At 41.7% G+C, this 27,663-nt stretch overlaps 1 protein-coding gene across 2 annotated transcripts in view; it reads right to left on the bottom strand.

Moving 5' to 3' along the window:
- LOC132830770 (CSC1-like protein 2) overlaps positions 1-27,663 on the bottom strand; it is a 196,038-nt gene that overhangs the window by 23,529 nt on the left and 144,846 nt on the right. For both annotated transcript variants that reach the window (XM_060848621.1, XM_060848613.1), the window contains exons 9-17: positions 23,977-24,085; positions 22,161-22,231; positions 19,815-19,895; positions 19,279-19,390; positions 18,807-18,940; positions 16,556-16,693; positions 12,525-12,678; positions 7,033-7,139; positions 3,719-3,805 (exon numbers count right to left, since the gene is read on the bottom strand). In XM_060848621.1, the coding sequence (XP_060704604.1) occupies positions 3,719-3,805; positions 7,033-7,139; positions 12,525-12,678; positions 16,556-16,693; positions 18,807-18,940; positions 19,279-19,390; positions 19,815-19,895; positions 22,161-22,231; positions 23,977-24,085 (993 nt within the window). The remainder of the gene's footprint in view (positions 1-3,718; positions 3,806-7,032; positions 7,140-12,524; positions 12,679-16,555; positions 16,694-18,806; positions 18,941-19,278; positions 19,391-19,814; positions 19,896-22,160; positions 22,232-23,976; positions 24,086-27,663) is intronic.

The raw sequence follows: 27,663 nt of genomic DNA on the forward strand, positions 1-27,663 counted from the left end.
GTGATACTCCAATTAGTATTTTACCCATTGTTTTTGTACTCTAGACTTATCCAGGATACTCTATGCTTTTTTTTAAAAAAAAGCTGCTTTCTCAACTTGCTCTGCCACCTTCAATAACTTCTGCACCCACAGACCTTGGTTCTTCTGTCCTTTAGATTTTAACCTTCTATTTCATATTGCTTCTCTGCACCCTTTCTGCCAAAATGAATAATTTCACCTGCCACCTACCCAACCATTCCACCAACTTGTGCCTTTTTAAAGCAAGCTGTCAGGATGGTAGCTGGTGACTAACAGAGCTCCATAGGGGTCAGTGCTGGGACTACAACTATTCACTTTATAAATTAATCAACTGGACAAAAGGACTGTTGTTAATCTTGCAGATAAAACAAGGACAGGAGGGATGATGGGTAGTGTTGAGGAAGCAGGAAGTTGCAGAAGGGATTGGACAGTCTGGAAGAGTGGGCAAAGAAATGGCAGATGGAAGAAAGTGAGACGTTGTGCACTTTTGTGGGAAGAACAGGTGTAAATTAATTTTCTAAAATGGGAAAGGCTACAGAAATCTCAAGTAAAAAAGGGACTTGGGGGTTCAAGGTTAACATGCAAGTTCAGTTGTCAGTTAGGAAGGCAAACACAATGTTAGCATTCATTCAGAGAGAATACAGGAACAGAACGTACTGTTGAGGCTGTAATAGGCTCTGGTCAGACTGCATTTGAAATATTGAGAACAAATTTGGGCCCCGTATCTCAGGCAGAATGTGCTGGTGTTGGATGCGGTCCAGAGGAGACTTATAAGAACAATTCTGGGAATGAAGGGCTGGTCATACAAGGAATGGTTGAAGACTCTGGGTCTGTACTTGGAGTTTAGAAAGGTGATGGGGGAAATCAGACTGAAACTTACAGAATACAGAGATTATGTTTCCACTAGTAGGAGAGACTAATACCCAAGGACAAATTCTCCAAGTAAAGCAATGACCCTTTAGAACTGAGATGAGGAGGAATTTCTTCAGCCAAAGAGTGATGAATCTGTGGAACTCATTGCCATAGAAGGCTGTGGAAGCAAAGTTAGAGTGTAATTAAGACAGAAACAGGTTCCTGTTTAGAGAGAGGATCAAGACTTAACAGGAGACGGCAGAAGAATGGGGTTGAGAAATGTTAAATCAAATGACAGTAGACTCGATGGGCTGAATGGCCCAATTCTGTTCTTAGATATTATGGCCTTATGAGAAATAGCCTCCTCAGTGCAAAACTTGGAAGCATTGTTAACTATCTATAAATTTTGAAATTGCATCCTGCATAGCAAAATATAGATCATTAATTGAAAATCAGGAGGGTAAGAAAGCTAGCATAAAGGCATTTTAACTGAATGTTCGCAGGATTCGTAACAAGGTTCATGACTTAACGGCACAAATCATTGTGAACGAATACGACTTGGTAACTATTATGGACACAGTTACAGGACAGTCACGACTGGGAGGTAAACATCCAAGGGTATCAGACTATTTGGAAGGACAGGCAGGAAGGTAAAGGACGTGGTGCAGTTCTGATATTCAAGGACGACATCAGGGTGTTGCTGAGAGATGGTATAGGTTCGATGGAGAATGAGGTTGAATCCATTTGGGTGGAAAGTAGAAATCCTAAAAAGGAAAAAGTCACTGATAGACATAGTCAATAGGCCACCAAATAATATCATATTGGGGTGGGCAATAAACAAAAAACTAGTTAATGCCTGTAAAAATGGCATGGCAATTATCATGGGGATTTTAACCTACATGTCAATTGGTCAAACCGGCTTGGTCAAGGTAGCCTTGAGGAGTTGTTCACTGAAAGTATCTGTGATCGTTTTCTTGAACAGTATGTAACGGAGCAAGCTATCCTAAATCTCATCCTGTGTAATGAGACAGGAATTAATTAATTATCTCATAGTTAGGGATTCTCTTGGAAGGAGTAATCACAATTTAGTTGCATTTAGAATACAGATGGAGAGTGTGAAGATAAAATCCAATACTCGGGTCCTGTGCTTGAACAAGGGGGACTACAATAGAACGAGGGAGGACTTGGCTGAAGTAGACTGGGGCAGTGGAGGATTTTCAAAGTAATTTTTCAAAGTGCTTAGCAAAAGAATATTCTAGTGAAAAGGAAGGACTATAAGAAAAGGGGTAATCTGCCATGGGTGTCTAAGGAAATAAGGGAGGCTATCAAATTGAAAGACAAGGCATACAAAGTGGCCAAAAAACCCACAAAACTAGAAGACTGGGAAAACTTTAAAGATCAAGAGAAAGCCACAAAAAGAGCCATAAGGACAAGATAGAACATGAGAAAAACTAGCACAGAACATAAAAACAGATAGCAAGAATTCCTATAAATATATAAAATGAAAAAAAAAGAGTGGCTAAAGTAAACATTGGTCCTTTAGAGGATGAGAAGGGGAATTTAGGTATGGGATATGATGAAATTGCCGAGGCATTGAACAGGTACTTGGTATTGGTTTTCACAGTGGAGGACACTACTGATATGTCAGTAATTGACAAAGAGACCTGGGTGAGCACCTGGAAATAATCATTATTATGGAACAAGCTAGTGTTGGTCAAGGTAATGGAGCTAAGGATTGACAAGTCTCCTGGGCTGACGGAATGCATCCCAGGGTACAAAAAGAGTTGGCGGGAGAAACAGCAGATGCACCGACAGTAATTTTCCAAATTTCGCTGGACTCTGGGACAGTCCCAGTAGACTGGAAAACAGCAAGTGTGACATTACCATTTAAAAAAAAAAGGGAGGTAGACAAAAGATGGGGAATTTATAGACCGGTTAGCTTAACCTCTGTACTGGAGAAGATGCTGGAGTCTAGTACCAAGGAAGAACTAGCAAGGCATCTCAATAGAAATGGTCCCGCTGGGCAGACGAAGCATGGATTCATGAAGGGCAGGTCATGCTTAACAAATCTTTTGGAATTCTATGAAGACATTACGAGCAAAGTGGACAATGGGGACTCAGTGGATGTGGTACTAGATTTACAAAAGGCCTTCGACAAGGTGCCACACAAGAGGCTGCCACATAAGATAAGGATTCATGGCTTTAGGGGTAAAGCATTAGCATAGATAGAAGACTGGCTGACCAACAGGAAGCAAAGAGTGAGGATTGAGTGCTATTCTGGTTGGCAAACAGTGATTAGTGGTGTGCCTCAGTGATCTGTGTTGGGACTGCAATTATTTACAATTTACTAGATGATTTGGAGTTGGGACCACATGTAGGGGTCAAAGGGAGGAATTGGTCTAGTGGTATTATTGTTCGATTATTACTCTTGAGGCCCAGGTAAATGTTCCTGGGTTCAAATGTGGTCAGAGCAGATGGTGGAATTTCAAATCAATAAAAACCTAGAATTAAGAGTCTAATGACGATATGAAACCATTGCCAGAAAAACCCACCTGGGTTCATTAACATTCTTTAGAGAAGGAAACAGTGATCATAACCTGGTCAGGCCTACACGCAACTCCAGACCCAAAGCAGTGTGGTTGATTCTCAACTGCCTTTAACTGGGCAATAAATGCAGGCCTCACCAGTGAAACCCACATCAGTTGAATAAAAAAAAACTATCACCTCTTCCCATTCTAAGACTAATGAACCAGCACTGTTCACACACGTCTACATTCGGTCAGTATGTGGAGAATTGCTGTAATCTCCTGAATGTTATATTGTCTTTTTCACAGATGAACCAACTCACCTGCTTAGACCCAGAGATGGTAGAATCAAGACCATGAAGATAAGGAAGGTGTAGCATTTGTGCATGGTGGTTCGATTTTCCCCTGATCTGAAAAAAGATACAGCTGTGATTAAAACCTGCGCAGAAATTTGTAAGCCTCTGTCATAGTATATGAGCCTCTATAGACATGAGCACTACTGTACAGCGGGGACTCTATATTATTGGAGATAGACATCTTTTAGACAAGGTATTCCCGGAACCAATGAATGTTACCATTTGGTTATCGATAGAATTTCAAAAATGAAAAAAAAAAGGAGTGCTTTCCTGGTGACCTGGTTTACCTTGGAACAGCACCAAGATAGATCATTTTCTAAAAAAAAAGCTATGGTAATTGTGGGAAATTGTTATGTACAATTTGTCTGCATTTTTGGTATAATTCAACAGCGAGGGTATTTGAAAAGCACTTTAGTGTCTGAGAAGCACTCAGCACCTTTTTAAGTGCAAATGCATTCTAGTTTTACTTCCCTATGAGAAAAAGCAAATATTTCAGTTCTCCCCCCCTGACTAATTTAGGAACTGCTATACTTTCCCAATATTGTACTCATTCTAGCAAGTGAACACGAGCCCACTCTACACGTCTGTATTCAGTGCAAAAGTGGTCTTTGCTAGATGCTGTAATAGAAGCCAGGCTGAAGGATAATAGTAAGATGGATTACAAAAAGCCTAGTGGGTATTAAGGACAGCCTGGAACGAAGACAAATGGAGTATTTCCAGAAGGCAATTCCTGAAGGTGTGAGGGTTTGACACAGTAACAGTGAACCACATAACAGCACCAGAGGAACTCAGTCATCAGGCTGGAGGAAAGCAGACATGGAGTAGAACAAAGCAAGAAAGGAATGTGAAGGTGGGGCAGGGGAGGGGTGAAGAGTGGGATAAAATGTAGGATAAAATACTGAATTTTTAGAGAAGTGAAAGATTCCAGAAAATGGTGATCATGGGCCAAGCAGAACAGCAATGGAATTAACAACATGCATGGGCTGAAATAAGAGCACAGAAAGACAATATTAGAGGTGGAGGATTAGCACTGTGGAAAAAATAGAATTTGGAGTTGGTTCAAGGTCAAACGTGGAGGAAAATCTAGATCAACCGGAGATGATGGCTGGACAAGTGCATTGGGATTACAGCAAGTGCATGTAACTTGTTACAAGGGCTGAAAAATGATTTTACTCATCCGACACCTAATCGGAGATAAGCCAATCCACCAAGACAGCAATATAGAAAGATATAGGAAGATGGAGCCAGATGCTCTCTGTGCAAATCAGAGGCTGTACACATCTTCAGTCGAAAAGCCAAGAATAGATACCATAGGACTCCAAAGGCAATGCTGTAAGGGACATGGAGAAGCTTCTGCTGAAGATTCTCAGGCTACAATCTGATAGGCAAGACTAAAAAAGTATTGCTGGAGGATTGTGGTTGTATCTCTTAAAGGCCTTAGGGGTCAAAGAATAACAGCCAAACAGGTGTCTTCTGTGACTCTGACCGAGATAAGAGGACACCATCTCACACACCCCAACCACATTACCAACGAAAACATTATGCAGCTAGTGGACCTGTGCCTCACCACCCACTTCACCTTCATAATCTACGAACAAACCAATGGCACACCCATGGGATCGCCGCTCTCAGGATTCATAGCAGAAGTGGTAAGCAAAGACTAGAACAAAAAGCCCTACCAACCATCAAACCAAAAATCTTGATCTGCTACGTAGACGACACCTTTGTCATCACAAATGAAACAAGATAGAAGAGACATTTAACATCATCAACAACACTCACAGGCAAAGTTCTCCAAGGAGGAAGAAACCGACAACAAACTTACATTCCTGGATGTCACAGTCGAAAGAAAGGACAACGGAGAACTACAAACCTGTGTATACAGAAAGCCGACACTGACCAAATACTTAACTACACCAGCAACCATCCCAACACACACAAACGAAGCTGCATCAGAACACTATTCCAACGAGCCACCACACCCTGCAGCACAGACGAACTTTGGAAAACAGAGAACCACCTCCACAACGTATTCAAGAAGAATGGATACTCAAAAAAAAAAGTCTGCAGATTCCTCAAGAACAAACCACGACAAACAGACCAAACACAGCCAGAAACCCTAACCACTTTACCATACATCAAAGTAGTTTCAGAAATGACAGCCAGACTAAGACCCCTCGGAAGCATAGTAGCACATAAACTCACCAACACACTCAAACAAAAAAACTGAAACTTAAAAGACCTGGTACAACCCAAAACCAACGTAGTCTACAAAATTCCATGCAGGGACTGCCACAAACACTACGTAGGACAAACAGGAAGAAAGTTAGCCACCAGGATACACAAACACCAGCTAGCCACAAAAAGACACTACCCTCTCTCCCTTGTAGCCCTACACACGGACGAAAAAAAACCCCACCATTTTGACTAGGACAACACATCTATCCTGGGACAAGCTAAGCAATAACATGCCAGAGAATTCCTAGAGGCCTGGCACTCCAACCACAACACCATAAATAAAACACAGATCTAGATGCCATCTATCAACCCCTCAGAAAACTTACAGGAAATGACATCACCACAAACCCCAGGAACCCCATCCAGGACAAACATATAAATAGAAAGCAGGAGACAACAGCTTCGCTTCACTTGGAGGTTGCCACTGATGATGTTACCTAGCCAGGTAATGAAACGTCTGGATATCAAACCTACACCCTAAACCTCAACCTGAGCTATAAACCTTCACAAACCTTGCGTAAGATTCTTTGTTTGCTGTTGCTAATGGTTGAAATTTGATTCATACAATTACGGGGAAAATGAACATAGATTCATTTTTAAGGACTGGAAAAACAAAGTTGACATGGATTGGCAGTTTGCAGGCAGAGAAAGTAATATCACAAATGTTTATGAAAAGGCAAGGGACGTTACCATAAGATAGGAAACCGCTAATGTGATTTTGCCTGAGGAAGGAAAGTCAAATGAGATAGAAGAGGAACATAGAAATTCTTGGATTGCGGGTTCAGGCGGAGGTTTTACTTGTGTTGAGCAGAACTGAATGCCCCACCTGACAATTCTTGGCACTATCTGCTCCAAAAACGTTATCACAGATTGCTGGCTTACTCAGAGCAAAAAAAAGATACAAAGAGGATTTCATCACAGATTCCAAACACTGAACAAACAATAGACTCCGACTCAGCAGGTTTCTGCCACTTCCATGTATCTAGAACAGAAAACTGTTTAAAAAATAGAAACACTCAATGAAAACAATTGAATGAAAATACCTTGTCCAATGTGCTTCAAAAAATCCTGAGTAGTAAACAATGGTTGGGAGAAGTGCAGAGAAACACCATAGTAGGACTGTTGGAAAAAACTGCGTAATGATGGGATTCTGCGAGAAAGAGAGAGAGAAGAAAATCAGTTTAAAATGTTTTTGATGCATGGAATCAAGTGGTTGAAAAATCAGGATCTACAACTGTCATTTGACAATTATCCTGAACAAGGTACAAGTTCTGCTGGTAACCTCCACCTACCAACCTGTTCGTAAGCAATGAAACCATAACAGACATGTACTACAACCATCACTGACTTCATTTGTTAACTCCCGTCATTTCTGAATTGAGAGAAAAAAAAAGAGTAGACTTTAGATTAAAGTAGATTCCCTACACAGTGTGGAAACAGGCCCTTCAGCCCAACAAGTCCACATGGACCCTCCAAAGAGCAGCACATTTCCCTACATTTACCCCCTAATGCACCTAACACTACGGGCAATTTAGCATGGCCAATTCACCTGACCTGCACATCTTTGGACTGTGGGAGGAAACGGAGCACACGGATGAAACCCACGCAGACACGGGGAGAATGTGCAAACTCCACACAGTCAGTCCCCCGAGACTGGAATTGAACCTGGGACCCTGGTGCTGAGAGGCAGCAGTGCTAACCACTGAGCACTGAGTAAAATACACAATAGGTTTTAATCTCTCAGTTCACTGTGTCCACATATGCAAAGGTTGCCCAAGACACACAAAAATGATGTGTCTCATTACACCTGTCTTACATGACAGGTTAGGGTGAATTACTACAACCAGTTTTGAGCAAGATTTCCACTAACACAGTAAAAAGATTGCTTCACATTTGCAAGTCCATACAGATCTTGCATATCAATAGCATTTATTCCTTCTCTCCACTTGCCTATGAGAAGGTAGTGGTGAACTGCCTTCTTCTGGCTGTTGCAGAGCTTAACCTGCCATTTGGGAGCGAGTTCCAGGAGTCTGACTCAGTGACAAGTCAGGATGAGGAGTGGCTTCTAACTGCATTTGCAGCTCAAGATGTTTCCATGTATTGACTGCCCTGGTCTTTGGAATTGGAAGTTGCTGTGGGTTTGGAAGGTGCTGTCAAAGGTGCCTTGCTGAATTTTTTGCCATGCATCTTGCAGATGGTACACATTGCTGCTATCCAACGTGGTGGTTGAGGGAATGGATGTTAGTGCAAGTGGTGCTAATCAAAAGGGCTGCTGTGTCTTGGATGGTGTCAAGCACGAATATTGTTGAAGCTGCACTCATTCAAACAAGTGTGAAGGAATGCATCACCTCCTGACTTATGCCTTCTAGATGGTGGACAGGCTTCAGGGAGTCAGGAGGTTCACTGAAGAATCTCCAGCCTCTGACCTGCTTCTGTAGCAACAGTATTTACATGGATTTATATTGTTGAGTTTTTTGATCAATGGTAATCCCAGGATGACAATGGTTGGGGAATCCGTGATCGCATCATCATTTACCAATGCACCACTTAAGGATGCCATTGACATATACATTGCAACACCAAATCATGGCAATCCAGACCGGTCACCATGGTAACTTGTGCAGTTGAGCTCAGTTTCAATGACACTATGCATGCCCATATTGATGATGTGTGGGAACTCTGCTAGCTCTCAAAAATTTTTGTTGGATAACATGAGAAACCGGTGGTTGACAGCACGACACCTAACCACCAACAGCTTACATACTACTAACATATCGGTAAATTTGCTCTCTTTGAATTTTCGGCTGCATGCAATATTTTTTAAACTTGTTTTACTGGGCTCCATTCTATAATCAACCTCACATTTGAAATGGAACAGTTCTATTGGAAACCTATGTTCACTGGTCAATATACACATCGGGGTTCCTACTGTTCCATGCACTACACAATTAGTCTCATTTGCAATGTCATCAAGATGGCCAGAGCCATTTGGTCACCATACAAACTTGATGCTGAAATAGAGCACATAGGAGAAAATGAAGGCTGCAGATGCTGGAGACCAGAGTTGAAAAGTGTGGTGCTGGAAACGCCAAGCAGGCCAGGCAGCATCTGAGGAGCAGGAGAATCGATGTTTCGGGCATAAGTTTATGCCCGAAACGTCGATTCTCCTGCTCCTCGGATGCTGCCTGGCCTGCTGCGCGTTTCCAGCACCACACTTTTCAACGCTGAAATAGAGCACAACAAGGCTATCCTACACTATAATGGCTGTCCAGATTAGATAATCTTTTGCTGCAAAATGCACACAAGCTGTCACTCTCGGTCTTAAAAGTGCCCAGTCTAAAGGGAAAATATTGGGCAACACGTGAAGTTAGCAGTTTCACACTGACACTGTATGGTAGCAACGAGTGGTGTTCACCATTAACAGGATGCTGCCTTCAGGCTGAAAAAAAACATTCTGCCCATCACAAATGATGAGTGTGGGATGTCAATTTCAGTGCTAGTGAAATACCAGTTTTGACGCTGAACATCCCAAAGACTCATGATCACATTTAACAGCCACCATCTTGGCTGTCCAACAGGCAAAGTACTGACAGTGCCCAACCAACTCTCACTTGCAAACACTCAGCTTCCATTAAAACGTGTCAAGAATTGGACATTTGCTGGATAATTCTGAATATGCAAAAAGTTAGTGACAATCAATTTAGGATAAAGTTAAAAATCACAACACCAGGTTATAGTCTAACAAGTCTATTTGGAAGTACTAGCTTTCGGGGCGTTGCACTGTCCATCAGGTAGCTAGTGGGGCAGGATGATAAGACACAATCTATAGCACAAGACCATAGTGACATTCAACTGACATGATACATTGAATAATATAACCTGGTGTTGCGAATTTTAACTTTGTTCACCCCAGTCCAACACCTCACCAATTTAGGATAGCCAGTTGCGCTCAGTGTTTCGCACTTTTGTATTAGAAGCTACATATATTAATGACGTGGAGGTGCTGGTGTTGGACTGGGGTGGACCAAGTTAAAAAAAATCACACACCACCAGGTTAGACTTAACAGCAATCTAAGTTTGTTCAATACATTGCTTTAATGTATGACACTATGATCTTTTGCTATAAATTTTGTGTCTTATGATCCTGCCCGACTAGTTACTTGAAGGAGCACTACTTCCAAATAAACCTGTTGGACTATAACCTGGTACCGGTGATATTTTTGGGAGAAAGTGAGCAATGCAGATGCTGGAGATCAGAGTCGAAGAGTGTGGTGCCGGTCAGGCAGCATCTGAGGGGCAGGAGAATCGACATTTCGAGTATGAAGAACTTATGCTGGAAACGTCGATTCTCCTGCTCCTCAGATGTTGCCAGAGCGGCTGTGCTTTTCCAGCACCACATTCTTCAATTTGAGATTTTTAACTATATATATATTAATACTATTGTTTGCAAACAAAGATCACTTACATGCACTGCACCTGATTCAAATCAACAAAATACGTGACAACCATTTGCTGAGTCATTTCTCTATATAATGCTCTGACCAGGAAAGAGTGAGGACTGCAGATGCTGGAGATCAGAGTCGAGTGAGAGATGCTGGAAAAGCAGCACATTAGGCAGCTTCTGAGGAGAAGAATGCCAGTCAACTTGCCTGGACTAAGACCTAAACAAAGCATGGCAGTTAACCGTCAATCGTTAAAACTGTACTCCCTATGGCAAGACCGCAACTAATCAAGAGTCACTTGACATCCAATGTGCACGCTCTTCTTATACAGCATAAGTGTTGGTTTTCCTTATTGGAAGTCTTGCAAATTGCCCTGATGAGGCCAAGACAACAACCATCAAAGCAAATCTTTTCTCCAGCAGTCAAGTATATTTTGATTGATAGTACAGGCTCTTCATGTAGTTGAATATCAGTGCTGTGAAAAAGTTTCAGAGCGCACCAATGGTGCTGTGTGGCCATTCAATTGAAGGATGGTGTAAAAGTGTGCTGAATTTTCATGACAGGCCTAGACAATTAGGGGCTTTTTTTGCTCTGAAAGTTCAGGGCTTTCAGGAGATAACTAAAGGATTTAAAATAGTGCCAGAGTTAAGTCCACTTTTGTCTGTCATTTATATTAACAATGAAAATTTAAGAGAAATGGTTCGTAAGTTTGTGAACGAGATCAAAATTGGTGGTACAGTCAAAGGCGAAGGAGGTTAATTTTTAAGATTATAAAGAGCTCTCGATCCATTGGGCCAATGGGCTGAGGAGTGGCAGATGGAATTTGATTTGGATAAATGCAAGGTACTGCACTTTAACTGTACAAGTCCTGTTTGTTTAACTAATGGTAGAGCCCTGGGTAGTATTGTTGAACAGAGTGACTTTGGGGTTCATGTACATAGCTCTATGAAAGTTGCGTCACAGGTAGACAGGGTGGCTGGGGTAGCGTTTGGCACACTTTCCTTCATTGCTCAGATTACTGAGTATAGCAGTTGGGACATTATATTGATGTTGTGCAGGATGCTGGAGGGGCCACTTTTGGAGTAGAGGAGAATTCTGGTCGCCTTGCTATAGGAAATTGGAGATGGTTCAGAAAAGATTCACCAAGGTGTTAACAGAACTGGAAGGATTTCGTTATGAGGAGGTTGGATACTTAGGGACTTCTCACAGGCGCATAGGAGGTTGAGGGTGACCTTATATAAGTTTATAAAGTCATGAGGGACATAAATAAGGTGAATGGCAAAGGTCATTTCCCTAATGTGGGGGAGATCAAAACTAGGGGGCATTTTCTTTTTGAGGTGAGGGGGGGACAGATTTAAAAAGGAACCTGACAGAGGATAATTCATTTGTGGAATAAATAGCTTGAAGTGGTAAACACAGGTACAGTATAACATTTAAAAGACATTTGGACATGAGTAGGAAAGGTTTAGAGGGATATGGGCTACGCGCGGGCAACTGGGACTAGGTTAGCTTGGGGAACTCGGTCAGCACGGACAAGTTGGACCAAAGGGTTTGTTTCGGTGTTATATGACCCGAATAAGGCCCACCATGTAAATAACCTCCTTAGTTAAAATAATCAAAGTTATGGCGATATACAATTAGCTAAGAAGCCAAGAGAGGATTCATTTTGCAGAGACTGCTAAACTATGGAACATGTTGCCCCATATGTAATGAGTGCGGTTTCATGCAAGCATTCAAAGGGCATCTGAAACAGTTCCTGCAAGTGACAAAGACAGATCACTGGAATTGGGGACAGATTAGTGACATTGATTACTGTCTCTTTAAAACTAATTTGGGTAAATGCTTCCTAATCTTGAAGGCAGCCCTCTCCCTAAATTGTTATATGTCTTTCCCCCTAGTTTTTGTGCTTTTTCCAGAAAATAGATAAATGAGTGTGCGCGCACGCACATGAGAGAGAGAGAGAGAGAGAGAGAGAGAGAGAGAGAGAGAGAGAATGAACATACACGTTGTAATGCAGAGTTAGGGGTGGGGAATAGCAGAAACTAAGCAACACTTTTCATTAAAAAAAAATTGATGTATAAGAAATAACTTACATTTAAATATTCAACAGGCTTTGTAACATTGAACTTGTCCATTGTCGTAATGATGATAGCAGGAGTGGTCAAGAAGAAGAGTAGAATAAAAAGGACACAGTTGATGACAAAACAACGCAGCCACCATGAAATCCCCCTCAGTGACAAGTGCTCCCTGTGTAAATAAAATGATTCTATTTACTGTCATTGTACCTCAAGATTCGTCATCTAGCTCTCAACAGATCTTCATAGAATCCCTATACTGTGGAAGCAGGCCATTCAGCGAGAGTCCACATTGATGCTCCGAAGAGCACCCTACCCAGGCTCACCTCTCTACCTATCCCTGCAGTTCTGTATTTCCCTGGCTAATCCACCTAACCTGCACGTCTTTAGACTTTGGGAGGAAACCCATGCAGACATAGGGGAGAATGTCTGAGGAGATTGCACAATTGCCTGATGGTGGAATCAAACCCGGGTCCATGGCCATGTGAGGTAGCAGTGCTAACCAGTGACCCATCTGTCTTGCAGGACACAGAGGCTTACCAAGTGAAATACCCAGGTGAAGCAAGCTGATGGACTTTATCTTCCCCATTTCAACCTCGCAAACTGAAGGGGCGAGCAGCAGAGATTTACCAACATTACTGAGACCTGGGTGGACTAGTTACTCTGCTAGGTCAACAACAGGGGTCACAAGATGAAATCCTACCAAAATAAACTATGAGATTGAATCCAATAAATCCGTGACAAAACATTACCTGCTTTACAACAAGATCTCTTTACTTATGGAAAGATGTAAATGCACTGGGGGACAGTTCAAAGAAGATTTACTGGACTAATACCTGGATGTGGAAAGATATTCTAGAATCTAGAATTTACATTAGATTAGATTAGACTTACAGTGTGGAAACAGGCCCTTCGGCCCAACAAGTCCACACCGACCCGCCGAAGCGCAACCCACCCATACCCCTACATTACCCCTTACCTAGCACTACGGGCAATTTAGCATGGCCAATTCACCTGACCCGCACATCTTTGTGACTGTGGGAGGAAACCGGAGCACCCGGAGGAAACCCACGCAGACACGGGGAGAACGTGCAAACTCCACACAGTCAGTCGCCTGAGTCGGGAATTGAACCCGGGTCTCAGGCGCTGTGAGGCAGCAGTGCTAACCACTGTGCCACCGTGCCGCCCACATGCCACCGTGCCACCCACAATTAGGTGCCACTGTTTAAAAGGGATTACCCATTTGAAAAAGGTGAGAAATTGTTTTCTTACAGCGACACGAGTCTTTGGAACTCTTGCGCAAAAGATGGTGGAAGCAGCGTCTGAATATTTGGATCAAGATAATATTTGGCAATCCCTGCTCAACTTACATTTCAAAACTAGACTGATCCCTGGGATGGCAAGACTGACAAAGACTGGATCAGTTAGGATCAGAATCACTGGAGTTTAGAAGATGAGGGGATCTCACAGAAACATAGAACTCTAACTGGATTAGACATGGTAAACACAAGGAGGATGTTTCCAATGAGTGGGGAGTCCAGAATCAGAGGTCACAGCTTAAGAATACAGGATAAGTAATTTAGGATTGAGAGGAGGAAAAATTTCTTCAGAGTTTGGCGAGCCTATGCAATTCTCTGATACAGAATGTGGTCGAGACCAAAATATTAAATGTTTTCAAGTAGTTGTTGAATATTGTTCTTGGGGCTAAAGGGGTCAGAAAGGTCCAGGGAGAAAGCAGGGACAAGGTACTGAGTTGGATGATCAGTCATGATCACACTGAGTGGTGAAGCAGGCTCAAAAGACTACTCCTGGCTTACTCCTAACCTTTGGATTTGTAAATCACTCCAATGTTTGGAGATTACGCTAGGAAAGCAGTCCCAGTGGTTTCAACTTCCCTCAGCTTTTAAATCTGTATCATGGAGTGTGGAAATGTCATGGCTACATTATCAGCTCTAATGCTTTTTATTCTGTTCTAGTCTCTCATGGGACATAGGTGTCACTGGCTGGATCAGCATTTATTGCCAGTCCCTTGAGAAGGTTGCGGTGTGTTGCCTTCTTGAATAGCTGCAGGCCACATGTTGTAGGGTAGACTCCTTATGCCATTCAGGAGGAAATTGCAGAATTTGGAGGAATATATTTCTGAGCCAGGACGGTGAATGGTTTGGAAGGAAACCTGCAGGGGATGGTGTTCATAGATATTTGCTGCCCTTGTCCTGCTCAATGGGAATAGTCATGGGTTTGGATGGTGCTGTCCAAGGATCTTTGGCAGATGTTTGCAGTGTATCTTGGAAACCATACACACGGCTGTTACCAAGCTTTGGCGGTGGGAGAGTGGATGCTTGTGGATATGGCGTCAATCAAGTGGTTGTGTTGTCCTGGGTGATTGTTGAGCTTATTGAATTTTGTTGGAGTTGCATTCACCCAGGTAAGCTGGGGGTATTCCACTACACTGCCGATTTACTTTGTAAATGGTGGACAGGCTTCAGGGAATCAGGAACGGTCTTACTTGCTGCAGTATTCCTAGCCTCTAGCCAGCTTGTGGTGCCACCGTATTCCTACAGAACAGAACAGTACAGCATAGGAAATACCTCTGGAAGACCAAGCCTCTGCCGATACAAGCCTGTCTAATCTTTTTGACTCTGCAGTCCAAATATGTCTATTCCCTGCCAATTTGTGCCTCTGTCAAGACACTATCTGCTGCTGCCTCCTCCTCTGGCAGTACATTCCAGGCACTAACCACCATGTATTTAAAAAAAAAGCCTCATATCTCCCTTAACCGTCCCCCTTTTATCTTAAATAAAAATTGACATTTCTATTCTGGGGAAAAAAAGACTCGAACTATCCATGCTTCTCAATCTTCTAAACTTCTGTCAGGTTGCCCCTCAGCCTCTAATGTTCAAGTGAAAACAAACTGAGTTTTTTCAATCATTCCTCATCATCAATACCCTCCTAACTAGGCAACATCCTGGTAAATCTTTTCTGCACCTTTTGGTGGTGTGGCAACCAGAACTATATGCAGGATCCCAAACGTGACCTTTATAAGGTTTACACAGTTGCAATATTACTTGCCTATTGTTATACTCTGTGCCCCAACTGATGAAGGCAAGCATGCCATATGCCTCAACTGTGGACTTATACTTCAATGCTTTTAAGGGTTCTGTTATTTACTGTCTACTTTCCTCCTGCATTGGACCTTTCAAAATGCATCACCTCACATCTATCTGGATTAAATTCTATCTGCCGTTTCTCTGACCAAGTCTCCAGTCTATCTCAATCCTGTTGTGCCCTGGCAAGATCAGTAGAGTTTCTGGTCGATTATAACACACAGGATTTTGATAGTGGGGGATGTGTTGATGGAAATGCCACTGAATGTCAAGGGGAAGGGATAAGATTGTCTTATTGAACGTGGTCATTTCCTGGCATTTGTGTGGCATGTTATTTGCCACTAGTCAGCCCACAGCTGGATATAGTCCAGATCTTGTTGCATTTGAACATGGACTGTTCTGTTTCAAGGGGTTCTGAATGGTACTGAACATTGTGCAATTATTGCCAAACATCCCATTTCTGAAAACACTGAAGGTCATTGATGACGCAGCTGAATATGGTTGGGCCTAGGACACCACCCTGAAGAGATGTTCTGTAGCTAAGATGACCAATTTCACTTGTAAGTTGCACATGACCTCAATGTTGTTTGACCAAAACTGAAATCCTCTACAACATGCAACTGTCTCATGGGTCACAGCAGTTGACTGTGGCTCCATACAACCTTTTCAGTTCAAATTATGGCTAAGGGATAATGTTTTACCAAATCTGAATGATCGACTACTTGGCAAATGTAATTTACAATTCTCAGTTGAACTGAAGAATAAAAGAAATTGGAGCAAGAATAGGATATTGGGTCCCTCAAGCCTTCCCCCACAATTCAATGATATCATGGCTGATCTGTCCCAGGCTTCAACTTCTCTTGCATCTCAACTCAGCATAGTCGTCTGTTCCTCAATGGTTTTGTGGATACCTCCTATCGAGAGCAACACAAATTAATAACTTACCAATAAATATTGTGGGGATCAGGGGCATAACTCACACTCCAGTTTGAAGTATGGAGGAACTCGCTGTATGAAGATCGCAGAGGCTCTGCGCTGAATATACAGCCCTGACACTTGCAGGCATTAAAGTCTCTGAGAATTCTGTGGGAAAACAGATGTAAAAGCAAAAGGTTAAGTCTTCTATGCTAAGTTGGATAATGCACCATTTTAAGAGGAAATTCCCACGTGCAACAATATGTGAAATTAAACAAAACTGTCCCTTAATTGTTGAGATCTCTACTTACCACATGGCTTCAGGTAAGCCAACAATTTAATCCCTTACTGGACAAGCGGTAGGAGCTCAATAGTGTTTAGGCAAGTATACCGTAGGATTATAAATGGATAATCCCTTGCACTTTTTTTGAAGTGCCTGTGAAGTTGTCCTATTGCAAGTCTGCAAAGTCGTCTCTAAGAGCAAGTAACACACTTGAGGAACAACACAGGGTAAGTGTGCATACAATTCACAGTACCTTGGTTTGGTGGAATGGTAATGAACTTAGTCAGAATCATGCAGCACAGAAACAGATCCTTCAGCCCAACCTGTCCATGCTGACCAGGTTCCTAAACTAAACTAACCCTATTTGCCTGTGTTTGGCCCGTAACACGCCAAAGTCTTTCCTATCCACGTACCTGTCCAAATGTCTTTTAAAATGTAACTGTAAACATTGCGACCACTTTCTCTGGCAATTCATTCCACACAAGCACCATTGTGTGGTGAAAAGTTGTCCCTTAGGCTTTTCAACCTTTTCCTCCTCTAGCACCTCTTCTTCTGTATCGTGGAGTCTTATCAAGACATCACGATATTCTCCTGACAAGTTCCCTTGCTTCTGTGTTTTTCTCCACAGTAAATACAAGTGAGAAATATTCATTTGGGATCTCACCCATCTTCAGTGGGCCTACGTAAAGACAACCTTGTTGATCGTTAAAGGATACTATCGTCTCCGTAGTTACTCTTTTGACCTTAATATATTTGTAGGATTTCTTTGGATCTTAATTCATTCGAGTTTTTCCAAAGCCACCTTTCCTGATTTCTATGCCAACACTGCCCTTCTCTGTAATGAATAAAAATGCAAAGCGCTCATTAAAAACCTCAGCTCTCTTCTGGCTGTACGTACAGATTGCTACTCGAGTCCCTAATGCACCCTACCGTTTTCCTGGTTACTCTCCTATCCCTAATTTACTTGCAAAACACCTTTGGATTTCCCTTAATGTTAGCCACCAATGCTTTATTATGTTCCTTCTTCGCTCTCCTAATTCTTTTTTTTTAAAAGTAACTCCCTGCACTTTCTAATCTGTTCTACAGCTCCGGCTGTTTTGAGCCTTCAGGACCTGCTCATCAGCTTTTCTGCCCTCTACTCACTTATTTAGTCTTATATGAGCCTTGACATCAAGAGTTCTCTGGTCTAGTCCCATTCTTCACCTTGACAGGAATATGTTGGTCCTACACACTGACTCTTTTGAATGTGTGCCAGTGGACAGATGTGGATTTTCCTGCCCACTGCTCCCAGCCCACTTTAGCCATATCCTGTCTTCCTAAAATTGGCCTTCCCCAAATCAGAACTTTTTTTTGTTCATTCTTTTTCATATGTATAATCATGTTAAATCTTATTAAATTATGGTCACTAAATCATGTGACCAAAATTGTACACAGTACTCCAACTTCTATGGTAACTAACAAAGAGACTTTGCAGTTTGTGTACCAATCACCTGTACCTCCTGCAAAGTAAAAATTTGAGTAAGAGATCGAAAAACAAAGTCCTGACAAATAACGAGATCATCTCAACACTATGGACTGGGGCCACTGAACTACCTCAATGATGCCAAGAGCAGGGAGCTTTTGCTAAATCAATACAAGGCACTAGTCAGACTGTAGCTAGAATATTATGAACAGTTTTGGGCCCTCTATTCGAGACAGAATATAGAAGGTCCACTAGGCTTATGTATAGAAGAACTGTCTTATAAAAAAAAGAGAGGTTGAAAAGGTTGGACTCATTCATTTCAAGTTACAACAATGAGGGGTGACCTGATTAAAACATGAAAGATTCTTCGGGGACTTAAGAAAGTTTGGTTCTCCTTGAAGCTGAATTTCCAACTAGCAAGCATAATCCTCATTAGCATTTACCTTTTTTGAACTTCTCAAATTTTTCCAAACACCAAAGAACACTGGCACATTCTAAGGGCTTATCTACAACACTCATTTGTAAACTTGACTCACCTGGCTGCTGCACCTTCATTCTGGAAGGTTACAAAAGCCATACCAAGCGGCTTCTCATACACTTTTTCCTTTTCTTTCATATACTCCTCCTTCAGTTTTTGTTCCAATTTAGTGTAATATTCCACAGCATTTTCCTGCAGTAAGAAAAACCATTCTCAATTTCAAGAGAGGTCCAACCGAATAAAAAGCACAAACCCTTAGCAAATGTTGGCTTGCTATCTTCAGTATTACACATTAAAGCTGTAATTAGAAAGAAAAACAATTTCTGCACTTCATTCCAATCCATGGCTCATCTACACTAATAATAGAAAAATAGATTATAAAATGTAAACTGCCACCTGATGTCAGGGATCCAGGTGCTGTCCAAGACTTTCCTGACATGATTTTCACACCGATTATCTCATGACCTATTTGAGGTTGATAGTGAAAACAACCAAATGTGAACCAGCTCTAATTAAAATCACTCCCATACCTGTTCACAGCCTTTAATAACACAACAGCAAAGCTGACCGCAGGGCTTAGGATTTATCATAACTGATGTTTCTTCTTTAGAATAGTAGTTTCGACTACGCTCAGCTTTTCTCCTGAAATATGGGATTTACAATAAAATATTGAAACAAACAAAAAGAGCAAAGATAAAGCTGTGAATAGACAGCTCTTCCAAATGGGAAAACAAGTATTTTTAATTATCACAAACTCCATTGCACACGACAGTTGGATATTGATTACTTAAATGTATTGAATTTTCTTTGCAGACACAGGAAAAAGGCCTTGAGGGGTTAGGGTGCAGAAGTGGCTAACACAACGGTACTTCTGTAGAGGTTATAGTATTGTACAGGTGATCCAAAAGCCACAAGTGTCTACATGGAAAAGCTGTGAAAAAGTGAATTACATATGCTAGCACCAGAGCGAACAAAAAGCTCTGCTGTATTGTCACAAAAGTGAAACAGGGTATTAAATATCATCGTGACAGAAATGAAAGTACTGTCCTTGAACAAAAGTACTTACCTGTTTGCATCAAGACGCATCAGTTTTGCCACATCATAGCAGAGTCGCGCTTCATAAACAGTGCAGTCTGGATAAGCTTCTCTGCAAAGTACAGATAAATCAAACATTAATATCACTGCTTCAGGTTTCACACACACACACTTGTAAGAAAATATTCAAACTTACTTTTCACAACCGCTTCACCATACTGAGGAATTACCTTTCATTTATTGATTTATGCGATAAAGTCAGTTCACATTCTACATTAGATTCTAGCCCTGCAATCACTCCCAAGTATAACAGAAATATTCTATACAAGGTAAAAATAAAGTTGCCATATAACTACCAGATCAAAAAGCTGCCACTCATTAGAGACACAGAGGCGGCGATGATTTGACCAGAGGGGTGACCGCACCTCAGATGAAGGGAAGTTGAGAAGGCCAATCCTTCATGGTAGCTTCTGCTAATGTGGGAACTGAACTCATGTTTAGATTCAAGTCTTGCAAATACTCTAAACTATTGATTAAAATAAATAAACCATCTGAGCTACTTTAATCCTCCATAGATACAACGGCTAATACCAATGAATGATTCCATCACACACCTGTATTGGACCTTGTGGATTGTTAACAAACAAAAAACTGTGTACACAAAGGTGAATATCTAGCCCCCACTTGTTCTTGAGGCCACAATTTAGGTAGCTAGTCCAGTTCAGTTTTTGGTCAAAGGTAATTCCAAGATAATGATGGTAGGGGATTCAGGGATGATAATGTCAAGGGAGATGGTTATATTTGGTGGAGATGGACAATGCCCATAAACTAGTGTAGTGTGAATATTACTTTGCACAATTTAACCCAAGCTGCGATGTTGGCCTGAACTTGCTGCACTTAGCAAGAGATTGCTTAACTACCTGATGAAGTACCACAGAATTAACAAGTTGGTTAAGCCATAGAAAACAGAATGAAAGTGAATGGTTGCTTTACCAATTGGAGAGCAGCAGTGATAATCCCAGGGGTCAGCACTAGGCTAACTGTTGCCTTTTAATAAACATTAATGACTTGGGGATAGAAGGGACATTTTCAAAATTTGCAAAAGACAGAACACTTTGCAAGTGTAGCTTTAGTGGCTAGGATTGTTATAAACTTCAAGATGGTGGCAGTTATTGGATCGGCAGCATTTGGCTCCTGATCCCCAGGCTCAGCCACTCACAGACATCATGCAGCAGAGGAGTGTTGGGGTGGAAGCTGGGAGTTATGAGATGAGGTCCAGGGCTCCAGCTTGGATGTGGCTGTTGTGGGAGTGGTGGCGTCAGCAGGGGCAGGCCTGGAATCAATATCCCAGAGCCAGTTAGAGAGATCGGAGTCCATTACAGGGACCCCAGATGATGACAAGCAGCAAAAGGAGGAGAATTGGAGGATAACAAGAGGAGGGAAAGATGAACTCTACTGCAGTAAAATCTTGCATTATATTGAGTGCTTCAAGATGGTGCCAGAGCTTGCATCTTGCACGTGAGAAAACACCTCTTACTATATTTTTATATGCACGTAATAGATCTAAATCTAAGAGGTCACTAGGTACGAGATACATGACAGATGAAACTCAAATGTATTATTTCATTCATTTTGTTAAGAATGGGAGAAAGGAAGAAAACTGGGAACTTTTAAATGAAGTGACCAGGAATTGGTCCTACGTTTTAAAATTTATATTATGGTTAAGATTCAGAAGTTTAATGCAAATGGGTTTATCTTGCAGATCATATCAATGTGCAATCACTGCAAGTTAATCAAAATGTATACAAGTGCAACAATGCAAATGAAGTATTACGCTGGCATGTATCAAGAACTGTGTAAAATAAATGAAAGCTAGTACTTCCAAATAAACCTATTGGACTGTAACCTGGCGTTGCGAGATTTTTAAACTTTGTACAAATGTGGAAAGCTGGCCAAATCAAACCAAATGGAGACTTGGCATTTAATATGCCTGAGTATTTCAATGGAGTAATCAGGTTGTTAACTTGTGTGTGCAGAAGACAGACAATGACACATTTAAATTGCTGAGTGTTTGGTCACACATCAATTCTAAATGATAACTGAAATACAAGAAACAAGTTTAAAAATTAGAGGATGTACGAGTAAGAGGTTTATTCTGAGATTTGAATTGAAACAAAATACTGGAGAACAGCCATTACAATTTGGGAAAATTCATCTCAAAAGACAAGAAATGATCTTAGAAAGGTGTTTCACATATGCAATGGCACCAAGGTTCAATGACAGTGGGTAACAACTGCTCTTGTTGCCCTCCTCTGCTCCCCTGTTCAAAGAACACTATTCATATTATCAACTGTAAGACTGTTGAAATTGTACTTACTGAAAATGTAGTTTTATTTTCTCTGGTTCAGCATATTTTGATAACCCAGTTATAAATAAAGTGCGTTTGACCTACAAAAACAAAATGCACCTTAAAAAGATTTGCCAGATTTTACAACCCAATATAGTAGTGAGTTTCAAACAGCAGTTAGTCTACATCTCCAACCACACCTACTTGGTCTCCAATAGAGATTTGGAATGACTCACCTGTATCGCTAATGGTCAACTATGGAAAATTCCCTTTAGTTTTAACTAATTAGACTACTGGGTTTTTTAAAAATAAAGCATGAAACATTTAAAAGGACTATTTCTCCAGCCCTCCATTGCCTTGGCTTTAGAATGAGAATTCACTTTTTAAACTTACAACTTTCTTCACCTTTCAAAGGCTCCATAAAAACTTCCTGCCTGGTAATAGGTTTGTGGTTTAGTATCAAATTTTACTTGATTGAGGTCCACAAGAAGTACCTTCATGATTTGCTACATAAAGTTGTCACTGCCTTTCCCCAATGTACTCAGCTCAGGTATTTTCTTCACAAGGACTAGAGGAGGGTGACATGCAGTTTGGACACAGTTATTTGTTGGGCATTCTGGTGCAAATGGATATTTTATTTTTAAGCTATGAACATATTTCACTTCAGCAATATACCTTGAATCTAAAGAACTTGGCTTTCTTATTTTAAGTAGTATTAATAGGTGTGGGTGTGCTGGGTTAGACACCAAGCCCTATTTATACATGTCATCTATTTATAAATAGCTTTCCTCAACAACTTATGGCCAGGATTGTATATCAATCCAAAAATTCTACCTCATACTTGTAGGTTTTATTCTTCTACCAACAGAATCACTGTAAAAGAAACTTCACACTTGTGTTTCCAAAGACTATTTATAGAAGTTCCATTCATACACCCAGAAACGACACTTCCCAACCTACATTCCCTACCCACGATTTCCTCCTTCCATCATGTAGGATGAAATTCCAATTATTCCATCCAAGCTCCCCTTCATAACCCTCTGCCAACAAAACCAATATTGGCTCAGTTAACGTGACCCATATTCTTGTTGCTCGGCTGATCACATCTCTAGCCCACCAAATGTTAAATGCATTCAAGTTTGACGTAATATGATTTCTTCACCTAGTTATTTGTACTTTATGGTTACATTCTCTCTGCAAACCTGTTAGTAAGCCTACTTTCTGTGATTCAACACCAAAGAGCTAAAATCTGTTCTTGCCTGTGTCAGTGCACAATGTTTGGTCACATCTAGCATAATTTAAAATCTGATTTCCACTTTCAGCAGAGGTATGAAACATAGCTAAGGTTCCCTGTCATGCCACTGTCTATTTTCATCACGGATTCAGCTCCCCTGCATATGCAGTCTGCGACATTTCCACTTGGAATATTTTTGTACTGAACATTTCATACATTTCAACATTCAATCGTCATCGTCAATATGTTTGCACTTCACACTTTTGTTGCATAAGTATCATAAAATTTGGAGTTTGCCACTCAAAATAAAAGTGAATCGTTCCAAATTAAAGTTGGAAAGCACCATTTGCAGATCTCAGAGCATGCAGTCTGGAAGTATTGCAGGATAAGTAATATTGACCACAATGGGAGAAAGTTTATAGGTCTTAGCATCCAATTCCAGCTATCATTGAATTTTGCAAAAATCCATTCCATGCTCGCAGCTAATGGAGCAAGGAAATTTCCATTCCCTGGTCAAATAACTATAATGACAACTATTGGATGAGACTATAGCTTAGGTAAGTTCATTGTAAAACTAAAACTGATTAAAGTAGATTTTATTTCAATACTTACCAAGTCATCTTCTCGGTAGTGCATCTTTGAGGTATGTCTCCTCATACTGTAGACTGTGAGAAGCAGATAAAGGAAAGAGAAAGCCGTATGGAGCCATAGCAGGTCATTCCTGTTTTGAAATGAAGAGGGTTACTTGGCTGACTCAAACAAACATTCCTACATGAAAGTGGTATACAGATGATATCATAAAACTACAGATTGATTATTTCCTGTACCAGAGGATCAACAGTACAAACCTTAGATTAGATTAGACTACTTAGTGTGGAAACAGGCCCTTCGGCCCAACAAGTCCACACCGACCCGCCAAAGCGCAACCTACCCAGACCCCTACATTTACCCCTTACCTAACACTACAGGCAATTTAGCATGGCCAATTCACCTGACCCGCACATCTTTGGACTGTGGGAGGAAACCGGAGCACCCGGAGGAAACCCACGCAGACACGGGGAGAACGTGCAAACTCCACACAGTCTGTCGCCTGAGTCAGGAATTGAACCCAGGTCTCAGGCGCTGTGAGGCAGCAGTGCTAACCACTGTGCCAGCGTGCCCCCCCTTCTTTTCATCTAAATCCTCACTTCCACATTAAGTGGCACTCACTAATATTTCATATATAAAAAAAAGTATTGCAGATACTGGTGGTCTAAGATATTAAAAAAACAGGAAATGCTGGGGGAAATCAGTAAGTTTCCCATCCAATATTTGTGAATGGAAAACAGGGTCCAATATTCAGTTTTCTTCAGAAGTGACAGACTGAAATATGACGGTTTTATGCTGCCAAAGTAGAAGGTGGATCGAGTGGAACAGACAATGAGGGTGGCCAGGACAAAGATCTGAGGAAGGGTAATAGTAGTAAGGAGAGATGTAGACTAAGTGCTAATGATAGGTGTGAACAATGGAAAACAGGATTGCTTTTCTGAGTGCCATCAAAAGGTATGGCTGTGGGAGCGGGGCGGGGATGAAGAGGATTGATGGAGTGGAGGGAGAGAAGCGCAACTGAAATGGATGATGATACTCATGCTCAAGCACTTAAGTGGAAAATGAGGAGCTAATTCCTCAGCTTACTTTGGGTTTAGTTGGAATATTGCAGCACGCCTTGGATGGAAATGATGGCAAGTAAGTTCTCATACCAACATCTCTTTACTACCATTAACATTCTCTGCTGCTTTGGGGACCCTGACTATCTTTCCCATCCATTTGTGAACAGCATAAAACCAATCATATTTCAGCCTCCTTTATCCCAAACTCAGAGTTTGGAATGATGAGGGAGATCAAATATGGAGAGGCCTGGATAGAGTGGACGTGGAGAAGATGATGCCACTAGTAGTACAGTCTTGGAGTAAAGGGACAATCCTTTAGAACAGGGATGAGAAAGAATTTCTTCAGCCAGAGGGTGGTTAATCTGTCAAACTCATTACTGCATAAAGCTGTGGAGACTGAGTCATTGAGTATATTTAAGACTGGAGATAGACAAGTCCTTGATTGGTATGAAGTCAGTCAAGGTTTGCGGGAAAAAGATAGGAGGTTGGGGGATGCAAAAATCCATCAGCCATGATCAAAACAGCAAACTCAATGAGCCGAAATGGTCTAATTCTGCTGCTGAGTCTTATGGTCCAAGGAGAGTCATGCATCGATGAGTGCCTACATTCACTGATATCTTTTATTTCAAATAGCACACCATCATCTGTAATTGCTCTGCTCTTCCTTCTCCAATATTTTAATGGCTACATTTCCCTTCCAGGATAAACCTGGACTCCAGCTACCATGTTAGATCATTCTCATCCATCCCTACTGTATTAGGTTTGATGATTTTAAATGAGTAGTAAATAAAATAGGTGGGTCGGAGCAAGTGCAGCTACTTTATTGTTCAGTGCTGGAATGGAGCACCAACAAGGCTGGGATACAGTTCACTGGTATTGTTCTGCAACGGATTTGATTGGTTTGTCGTCACGTATACTGAAGTACAGTGAAATGCTTTGTTCATGAGCAGTACAGGCAGATCATGCAGAATAAACAATCAGACACATGGTTACAGGTTACATTGCACAGGGCATGCACTAGGCAAGATCAGCATAATTTGAGGCTAGAGAGTCCATCAGTCTAGTAGCGACTAGGAAGAAACTGTTCATGAACCCGGTGTGTTTAAGCCTCTGTAGCTTCTGCCTGAGGTAGAGGTTGCAGGAGAGCGTTATTGGGGTGTGATGGGTCTTTGATGAGACTGACAACTTTTCTGCCTCAGTGAGCCATGTAAATGGGAGTCCATTGATGGAAGGTTGGCTTCTGCGATGGTCTGGATTGGGCACACCTTCTATAGCTTCTTACAGTTCTGGGCAGAGCAGTTGCCATACTAGGCCATTATGCAGCCAGACAGTACACTTTCAAAGGTACATCTGTAGAAATTGGTGAGGTTTCTTATACACAGGTTATCTGTTATCACTCAGTGGAATTTTATGTTCTCCACCCTCTCAACCTCAGTCCCATTGACGTAGACAGGGTATAATTGCCTCCTTCCTTTCTGAAGTCAATGACTGGTTCTTTAGTTTTGCTGATGTTGAGAGAGGTTGTTCCTATTGTACCACATCACCAAGCTTTCTATCTCCCTTCGGTATTTTGACTCATCGCTTAGATATCTGTCCCACTATAGTGTTGTCATCAGCAAACTTTTAGATGGCATTCATTTGGAATTTAGCTACATAGTCGAGGGTGTAGAGGGAGCACAGTAGGGGGCTGAGGAGACATCCTGGGGGCGGGGGGGGGGGCGGCGCTCAAGTGTTGAGGGTTATTGTGAAGGTAGTGCGGTTACCTATTTTCACTGATTGCAGTCTATGGGTCAGAAAACTGGACATCCGATTGCATAGGGTGGAGCTAAGACCAAGGTCACAGTTTTGAGATGAGCCTGGAGAGATAACGGTATTGAAGGTGGAGCTATAGTCAACGAGTGAGAGTCTGTCGTAGGTGTCCTTGTTGTCCAGGTGTTCCAGGGATGAGTGCAGGATAAGGGATATGGCATCTGTCAACCTGTCACATCTGTAAGAAAATTGTAGGGAATTGAGACAGGCTGGGAGTCTGGAGTTAATATGGGCTTTGATCAGCTTCTTGAAGCACTGTGTATGAGGTCAGAGTCACTGGGCAGTAGTCATTAAGGCACATTGCATGATTTTTCTTAAATACGTGGATGGCGGTGGTCTTCTACAAGCTGTAGCCCCCACCTACTTCAAGGAGGGAAGAGGTTGATGATGTTGAATATCTTCACCAGCTGGTCCACGCAGGATTCAAGTGCTTGGCCAGGGACTCCATCCAGGCCGGTCATTTTCCTTGGGTTGATCCCCAGGAAGACCAATCTGATGTCTACAGCGCTGACCGAGGGAACAGGTATGTCTGGGGCTGTTGTCACCTTGTCGCTGGCATGCTGCTCAAACCAGCATAAAATGCATTAAACACATCAGGAAGGGATGCGTCTGTCTGCTATTTTGCTTTGCAGCATTGCGCCTCTCATTTAGGCCTTGCCATAGGCACAAGCCTACCAAACAGACTTCTGCATCTTCTAACTTGGTCCAGTGCTGCCTCTTGGCATCCCTGATGGCTTTGCAGAGGTATTGGTCTGGGTCATCTGACTTGAAGGCAGCATGTCAGGTGTTCAGTAGGGATTGGATTTCCTGTTCTCAAAAATGTGTTGCTCGAAAAGAGCAG

The sequence above is a fragment of the Hemiscyllium ocellatum genome, chromosome 3 (assembly GCF_020745735.1).
Source record: "Hemiscyllium ocellatum isolate sHemOce1 chromosome 3, sHemOce1.pat.X.cur, whole genome shotgun sequence".
NCBI classification, from domain to species: domain Eukaryota; kingdom Metazoa; phylum Chordata; class Chondrichthyes; order Orectolobiformes; family Hemiscylliidae; genus Hemiscyllium; species Hemiscyllium ocellatum.